General features: G+C 46.4%; 1 protein-coding gene across 1 annotated transcript in view; it reads right to left on the bottom strand.

Annotated features, from left to right (window-relative positions):
* Positions 1-8,788, bottom strand: part of LOC125959486 (uncharacterized) — an 8,927-nt gene extending 139 nt beyond the window's left edge. The window contains exons 1-3 of the mRNA XM_049692309.1: positions 2,103-8,788; positions 750-920; positions 1-683 (exon numbers count right to left, since the gene is read on the bottom strand). The exon at positions 1-683 is cut by the window's left edge and continues 48 nt beyond it. Of these exons, the coding sequence (XP_049548266.1) occupies positions 1-683; positions 750-920; positions 2,103-8,655 (7,407 nt within the window). The 5' untranslated portion in view covers positions 8,656-8,788. The remainder of the gene's footprint in view (positions 684-749; positions 921-2,102) is intronic.
* Between the last annotated feature and the right edge of the window lie 568 nt (positions 8,789-9,356).

Below are 9,356 nucleotides of genomic sequence, written 5' to 3' on the forward strand. Positions count from 1 at the left end.
GGCTGGAACTTGGTTTGACAGTACCGGTGATATCTGCAGTCCAAAATTGGCTCCCTTTACAGCGCTCCACACGGTCGTCGGTTTACTCCAGTCCCATTCCCAGAACCGTAAACTACCATTGTTTGCTCTGCTACCAGAGTACAGTGAAGTGCTAACGCTCGTTACTAACACGAATCCGGTGCGATGCATACCGCTGAGTGAATTGTTGAATTTGCCCACGTTGCCTATGGAATGGAAGATTCCACCACCGCTGATGGCACCGGTGAAGAGAGCATCCCAGGTACCGGGCTTCGACCAGTCCCATTTGCTGGGGTCCCAGTTCCCATTGGCTGCGACTGTACTCAAGTATGCAAAGCCAACGGTCGATGTAACTAAAATGCCAGTAGCAGCAATTGAACCAAATTTACCAGATAACATTGCGAAGGATCCGGGGAAGCCAGCCAGTGCAGAACCACCTATCAGGCCACTAATAAAACCTCCAAGATAAGCCTTTTCTTCAGACCATTTCCTAGGATCCCACGAGTTGTTGGCAGATGCAGCACCCAGATACGCTCCGGCGGCGGCAAAAACGATTGCAAGGAACGCAAACTGTCCATCGGGATCAACTAGTGACACCGGTGAGTTTCCGGCGTACACGTACGGACTAGCGTACTGCTCCTTGGGATCCATCTGATAAAAGCGTCCTAGTTCGGGGTCGTACAATCTTGCATGGAAATCGTATAATCCGGTCTCTTCGTCCCACTCCTTACCCGTGAAACGGTAATCGAGCTGCCCATCGGGATCCTCACCATACGAGCGTAGCAGTTCACCGTAAGGTAGATAGTCGTACGCAGCCACCACCTCTCCGTTGCGGATTACCAGCCTAATAGAACCCTCGTGGTCCAGTGAAACACTGTAGAACTGATCGTTCCGTATGAATCCTACCAACCGATCGCCAGCGTAAATGAAGATAGTAGCTCGTACGTGTGAGGACTGTTTGGACCCCGCATACATAACATCGTACTCGATCAACGGCTTTCCATGCACATCTCGGACGTAGTACTTCTTCCGAGTCAAACTTCCGCTGGGATTGTAACAACGCTTTGATAGACGCTGACCACGTACATTATAGTCAAAAACGATTCGTCTTCCATCTGTCATGGCCATCTCTGCTGGACGGTTAAGCAGGGAATCATAGGTGATTCGTTGGATGCCTTTATGTAGCGCTCGAGTAACACTTCCCTCTTCGTTGTGCTCCATTGGAAGTCGCTCTTCCTTCAGGCCATTTTCGGCAGTGAGATTCATCCGGTAAACAGCAGCAATCTTGTTAGTGCCTTCGATGTAATCGAATCTGTACCTCCGGAAACCGGTATAAAAGTGACGATGGTTTCCGTTACCGTCGATTCCGTAAGACTGGACATCGGCCGAACTCTGCCCAAGAGCAGTACCAAACTTACGATACAGTAAACCGACGATGGCAGGGAGATGGTCGCTATAGTTTTTGAGGAGCTCTCGCAATTGTAGACTAAGCGCATTCAAAGAGTGGTTCGAGTTTATACCAACGAAATTGTTATTTAAAAGCAGGTTCCATAGCGCAGTGCAGGACGATGCACTAGGATCTACTATCTCGTCCCGATACCAGGTCGAACATATCTTTTGAAAATCAGCTTCTAATAGGTTCTTTCGCGCTTTTATCATCTCTACCAGTAGTGCTCCTAATAGGGCACCTTTGGAATGCTGACTAATGATGGAATGAAATAGTGATTTTCCAGGTAAACCTTGGCACTCGGTAAGGTCAATAGCATGCTGACGACGACAGTCACTGTGTATAAATCCGGCTTGGTTTAGAGCACTCCAAATGGCGATCGCTGCCGTTACATCCAATCCATCAATATCCAAGAAGGAGGTACTACGCAGTGGTTTAAACTTTGCTTCTTCCTCGTTCTGGAAATATTTCGCCCGAATCATCTGTCTGTGGCTCCCATAGTCATATCGGTGCCCGTAGAGCTGTGGAAATCCGTGACTGTTCAGTAGCGCTGCTATACGATGTCCATACGTTCCCAATTGGCATAACATCGGTAGTCTGAGTTCGAGTGCCGGATATAGACTACGCGTAGGTCTACCTCGTGAATCCACATATCCAGATGTTTTCAACGCCTCATAACATAGCTTCGAACGACGTGGTCCAAAATGGGCGGCTTTCAGCTGCAGCAACTGTGCATTGCTATGGCTATGCCAGGTAGCATTAAAGTGGGTCATCTGAACCGTTCCATCACCTACCGGTCCTGTATAATCGATGGTTTCGGTCAGATAAGGATCCTCGATCTTTGTAAGATAACCCGGTTCATTGTAGATGAAGTGACGTCGATAGCTATACGAAGATCCTGGCTGGATTGTAAGTGTTCTCGGTAGACCCTGTGCGTTATTTTCTATTGCTACATACGTCTCACCACTCGCAACATTCGTAACGCTCACAATCTTACCTCGGAAGTCGTAGCTGTACCGCAAACGAAAACCTTTGCCCTGCACCTTGATGGGATAGTGAAGCTCATGGATATGATTTTTACGATATGTGTACGCAATCGATAGCGAGTGGTTACTGTTTGAGAAGAGCGTACTCGAGATCAGTTGCTCCTGCTGATCGAACAATAGTATTTCGGCCAGTGTATGGTTATTCGTTCTCTTCCAAGAGCTCTGTACATGATGGCGATGCTGTGGAGCCAGATCGGTTAGATCGTGATCAAATGACACAATGTTCGTTGAAGGTGGTAATGCAGCATCATTTGCCAGGTATTCTCGTAGCTTGTCCACCTTTATCTCGAGCATACCCTTCTCTGATAGTTCCCCGACGGGTGAGTAGGTGAAATACATAACCTTCTGCTGACTTGGCCATACCACAAATCGGAGCAGTCCTTCTGGTGTGTATATGTACTGAACCCGGTCCGAATCGGGAGTTTGTTTCGTGACAAGTAGACCACTCTGTGGATCATACTCGTACTGCGTGCCCCAGCTATGCTGTAGCTGCAGTTCTTCTGGGGAAAAGCTTCCATTCTCGAATGGCTCTATTCTGGAGAACGTGTCGGCCTCGTCGTGATATGTTGGAGGCAATTGTGTAATCAAACGATTCTGGGAGTCGTATTGGTACGTTGTTAGTCGATGATCACCGTCATGGGTGCGGACGTAATTAGCCACCTTTAGTTTACGAATGGTATCGTGTACCGTGACATAAACGCACTGATCAGGATACCGTTCGTACTTGTATCTGTATCCTAGTTCATTTGGGAATAAATTTTCCAGAAATTCTATCTGTGAGGGAGTATCAAAATGTTTCGCAAAGGGACCGTCGATAGCGAATGGTTTGCCCGGGAACGATTGTACTATCTTTTGATCGTCCAACGGTATCTCAGCATACACCGTCCTGCTAAAGGGATAGCCCTCACAGTCCGCATTGAGTTCGGCGACCATTCCTGCTAATGGTCCGCTTTTCCAAACAAGCGATTCATTTCGAACAAAATTATCTCGATATGCAAAAAGTACAGGTGAATCTCTACAATCCAGTTCTGTCCACTTGGTTTTGATGGCTGGACGATTCAACTCGTCGTACAATATCTCTTGTATAGCCACTGAGCTTAACCCCTTCAGCTCTACCAGCTGGCTGGGTAGACCGAAATCGTTGCTGTAAATCACCTTTACAGTTGCATCGTACAGCAAGATTGCCTCCCAAACGTGTACTTTTGAACTCTCTATACGGTAGTGTTGGAGAGGAATGATTGTATCAAAGCTTTCCAAAACTAGTTTACCTTCGACCCAAACACTAAACCGAGCTCCAGTACAGAAGAATACCAGTTCTCCTTCTGTGGGTAGTGCTTTAATGTTATTCTGGCCTTGGCGCAATACTGCCTCTTCGCGGGAAACTGTCAGTATGAAGATTCGCGTGTCGAACGTAATGGTTACGGTTCCGGTATCTGATCCAGCATAATGGAATCTAAGAACTACTGTATCCGATAGATGTTTGAATACACCAGCATAACTATTTGCCTTTACTGCCTTCAGCTGCTCTCCGTATGATGGCGCCAAATCAATGCGAGTATTGTGCGCACGTGAACGGAATGTAAAACTGTCCAAGATTCCCTCTTGGGTTATGTGAGCAATCTCCTTACCATACAGATCGTGCAGATAGTGAGATAATAAACCTGAGGCATGCATGGTTGATCGCCTAAGGCCTGTGGAATGCTCGTAAATTTGGACTTCAAGGTTCAGGTGAATAGGAGAAATTCTCAGATGATCTACATCCATGTTACTATTAGCAGAAGCTGATATTTTTATATCAAATCGGGCGCTGCTATCGATAAATGCTTCGATGTACTTCCATCCTTCAACGGTAAATTGTACCTGTCCTTTTACAGTTTTTCCATTTTGGTGTACCAGTAATGAGTTGTCAAGATTTCCCGAGTTGCTCGATGTGCGTAACCAGCATGACACTGACAACATACCGACAGGACTCGCCGGTTGAAATGTGGCACTTAGAGAAGATCCTTTCTGTAATCTTAGGAAATGATTACCCCTTTCTTCCAATATATTTCCATTGCTCCAAGTCCAGCGACGTTGACCTTCCGATCCGCGGACGTTTACTTCATAGGGCTCAAAGCCATAGTACGAAACCAAATCTTCCGATAAGCGATAGGGTCGGACATCAGCAATGATAGTTCTCCCATCACGGGCAAGCAGTGTACCATCTTGATCGACCGGTGTTTCATCCTGAGCTTCGGTAGACGACGATTGCTCTAACACTTTTACTAATTTTCCCGCGGAGTCAAACACGGCCTTTGTGCTCTGAGAGGAATCTGTTAGATTGTATCGCTCCTGGAACCATCCGAACGGAGCGTTGCGATGAACTGGAGTTATTTTGACGTCCGTTAGTAAGAAGTCGCTGCCGTGAGGAATTGCTGTGCTAGTATCAAATTCGTAGTGATAAGCCAACTTCTGTTCCTCGCGGGAATCCAGAAGCTCATAACACCAGATAACATTCTGGATTGTAACACTGAACGACTTGATCGAACGAACCAACAGCTCCTTGCCATCGTTGGAGGTGCTAATCATGGCCATTGCGTTGCTATTCCTGCTGAGGGTCTCATTTGCCGGTAATTGCATGAGCTCGGCACGATCAAAATGAAAAAACTGCATCGATATGCTGGCATTTGTCTGTGTAGCCAAATAGCCAGGATATCTTATGTAGAGCTCATCTGGATCACGCGTTTCAGTGTCAAACACGACTGATCCATCGGTCTTTTGCAACTGAAAGGTAGCATTCTGGTGTGCCTTTGTGAGTCGATAATCGAAACCAAGCGGCAGCGATAGCTGATCGAGTGTGATCTCGGATTCTACTATTCGCGTTTCATTCCAATCTCTTCCATCAAACTGCACCCTATGACTGGCGGTAAGGATATAATCTTCGTTGATGATCGTACCGAACTTTCCTGGATCGATCGCAAACGGTATTTGACTGGTGATGTTCTGATATAACTCTTTCAACTGGGAATTCAGCTTATCATTAATCTCTTGGCGATATCGTTGTTTTTCATCTTCTGGTGCCGGCGGTTGATCGCGAATTTCCTGCTCAACTTGTTTCTTAACCTTCTCGACCTCCTCCAGGATCTTGCCCGTATGCTTGACCACTTGCAAGCGATACTTGCCCTCTTCCAGTTGGTATCCAAAGTGAAATGTATTTCCTTCCATTTCCGGTGGATTGAAAGTATACGTAGCCAAGTCTTCGATGAGAATGCGGCGCACATCTTGTCGTACAATGTGGTGTTCGTTGTTTAGGTGCAGGAGGTACAGCACCGCGTACATTCGTGCACCTTCGAGTGTGAGGGCGCGGAACACAACCACATTGTGGTACATCCCCAATGCATCCGGTAACATACCACGCTTCAAATAATCCCGTACTTCTGCTGGATGATCGAACCGGTCGAACACTGACAAAGAGCTTTGTATGAGACCTGCCGGAAGTTCGGTAAGAACATCAGGCAACCATGCTCCATTGGAGTGCCGCGTGTGGATTTTGAGAACTTGATCATCGTATGCGAGGAAACCGTGTGAGAAAAAGTACAGTAATGTGGGCTCGCTGTGGTCGATGGGTTTTAACGCTCGCCACTGTCCATTTGTTCGTTCGATGACCGTCACGCGGTGAGATTGTATAGCGAGCAAAAAGTCCTGTCCTTGGCGCACGGCTGTACCTTTTGGGAGTTTAATATACGTGGGACTGCCATGCCAAACATCTGCCTCACTGTGAAATAGACACAACTCCAATTGCCATTCCTCACCATGGTGCAGCAGCAGTGCAAAGAACTTTTCCCCTGTAAATACTTCATAGTTTAGCACTGGTCTCTTCCCGAGCATTGGAATGGTCGATCCGGCAATCGCTATAGTATCCGATCCAAGATGGTCGCGCAACCGAACTCGAACCTGACTGTATTCCGTAATATCACACACCAGCAGATAGCTGGGACCATAGTCTGCCCTTGGGTCGGTGAATGTTTCGAAGCGGTTCATCAGTACGTTTTGGTTTATCTGTAACGGGTTATAATCGAACCTAGCTACAAGACCATTCGGATATACAAACTCACTCATGGCTCCTGCAACACCACGGTATGTGAACTGCATAACGGCTTTACCAAGCTGAGAAATACTACGAAGCCGTATCTGGTCATCGGTTTGTACATAGCTCAAGTCCACGAATTGGTTGTAGTTAGGAGTAGTGATACGAAAATTTGTGAACATATTTTTGCTAAAAAGCTCTGTGTAAGATAGCTGAAGGAATCCTCCACTGCTCGTAGTTATCGTGCTTAGTAGCAAATCGTCTTCACCAGATGCCTTGATGTATGAGTACTGCAGCCACTGATCACCCATGCGATCGCTGTGATGGACTAGATACCACACGGATGGGATATGTGTATCCTTATGGTCGATATACTTCTTTGCATCCAACGGAAAAGGCCAATTCTCCGATCCGATATCCATCTTAATAAACTGACTGGTACCATGGGTACCGTAGGTGAACACGTCCTTCTGCTCATTTACGATCACCCATTGGTTCAATGTGCGATTGAAAGTAACACTTGTATCAGGGCTATCTGCTAGATCAAAGTTTATCGCGTTGCTTTCCCTTGGCGTGAGTATCGTCGCCGAACCGCTCCTTAGTAGATAGTACCGATGGTCTTCGAAGAAGATGCTATTACGACGATCGATAAATACGCAATCCGCCGGCAGGGACCAACCTCGCCCCATCGGACCGTCACTATCCGTTTCCTGATAGAAGACATACTTCATCGTTGGAAGGCTGAAAAGTTCGCCAACTTTAAGCAAAGGCAGCGCAAAGTTGAGATTCCCAAGAAAAGGATTAATCGGATCAGCCAGCAACGACGTATCAAGCTGTTCTGCTAGGGAAAGCTGCACCTTCGGACCGGTGTGAGGTTTAATGGTAAACAGTAATTCCGAAGATTCCATTTCATCCGTGTTTACTTCTTCCTTGCTAGGTTCGGAGATTTGCGTTTGGTTAGCAGTTGAAGCTTGAAGTCGAAACGAGTTGAGTGATCTTCCTGAGGCTGACAGCAATATTGGTGGGTTTAAACCATCAAGAAGCAAAGCCATCCTTCGCGCATACCGTACATCATCCGGGTATTCGAAGACATCGGCCATATTTTGAACACCAACATCCGATAATCGAAACCCTACGATGCCCTGCGGACCGGATATCCAAAGTTCGTCGTTACCATCACCATCCACGTCCATGACAACAGCTGTGCGCCAATGTTTCATCTCCCAACCGGACATTGAGTTACCTAGCGGATAGTCTTGGAGCACGGCTCGAAAGGAAGCTCCCGTGCGTTGGAAAAGCGACAGCCCTGCAGAACTCAGATGTATTAAATCCATGCCATCACCGTTACTAAAGATATTGCCAAATGCAATGATCTCCTTATCTGGCCCGCTGTATGTTACTCCCTCCGAGTGGGCGATCGTTTGAAGTTTCACGTTTTCGTTGAACTTGTGTACGTTAATCAGCCCTGGAGCGGCACGTTCTACGATAACCAACTGCCCGCTGTTATCAAGCTTCGCCAATTGTAGGTGCGTTGTTGACTGCTTCCATGCGGCGGGAACGGTCACATGTGATTCACTCAATGCCCATAGTGGTTGAATGCCACCATCCAGTACCACACTTTCGACCATCTGCTCAAACCGCACTTCACCACGTTTGTTACGGCTAAGCACTCCAATTCGTTCCCGATCGGCATAGAAGTGTCCCATCAGCACCACGGTTCCCGGCTTATCCCATCCGTACATCGAACGGTACCGCGCATCCGTAGTATAATGTTTCGGTGTCAAATCTTGCCCTTCCAAGCGGTAGAATTTCATTCCATTGCGAGTTCGGATTAACAGCCAACCGGAATTGGTGATCAACAATCTTTGTCCTGCCCCGATGTCCAGGAAGTTCTCCCGAGACCATAAAAGCTTCCAAAATGGCAGATTGGTTTCATTTTCTAGCCGGAAACAGTGCACAGTTCGTTGTTGGCGCACTAGGAGCGTACGTTGCTCAAATATGTTCTCAGTGAACAGTTCTACTTCATCGCCCAAAAACAGCTCCAACATCATCTGCGAATCTCGCTTCGTACGTTCCATAATTGCACTTGTTTCACTCCTTAATTTCACTGAGCAGACCTGGTTCGCTCAACGTTCAACGAATAACTGTACTTTTACAGGTCAGCAAGGCTCTCGTCAGTACCATTATCAGTGTTTTGAGTGATTCCTCTAGTCTGTATCATCGAAGGCGCCAAACGTGTGATTGGCCGCTCTATGTGTGATTGGCTGATGGGAGTAATCCCCGGTAAAGCAGTAAAGCAGCATTACGTTACAATCTTGCAAAGAGTTCATCATAGGTTAAGCAATGGCGCGGCATCAACATACAAAAACAAATACACATTTTGTTTCAGAAGAATTACATGATTCCCTACTCACAATCATCCTATCAAAATAATGTCTTCGTTTGCAAGTATAGGCGATTACATGTGAAGAAAATGTATAAACGATGACCCAAATCGAACACAGTGCATAAATCTGGGTAGCATTGAGCTGAACATATTCCAACAATGAAGTAGCACTACTTATGTGAGTGTTTTTAGTAGTGACTGACGACCATAATAACGATCGTAATAATGTGACAATAGGACCTTTTTCACAAAAGAATACTGTATGATAACATGTAGAAATGATTCAACTTTCCACTGCTTTAATACTGTGGCGATGGACATTGTGTTTCGGATTTTTTTCCAAGTACAATAGAATCGTAACCAGATGGAATAGTGAATTAGTCACAAAGGTGA

The sequence above is a fragment of the Anopheles darlingi genome, chromosome 2 (genome assembly GCF_943734745.1).
Source record: "Anopheles darlingi chromosome 2, idAnoDarlMG_H_01, whole genome shotgun sequence".
NCBI classification, from domain to species: Eukaryota; Metazoa; Arthropoda; class Insecta; order Diptera; family Culicidae; genus Anopheles; species Anopheles darlingi.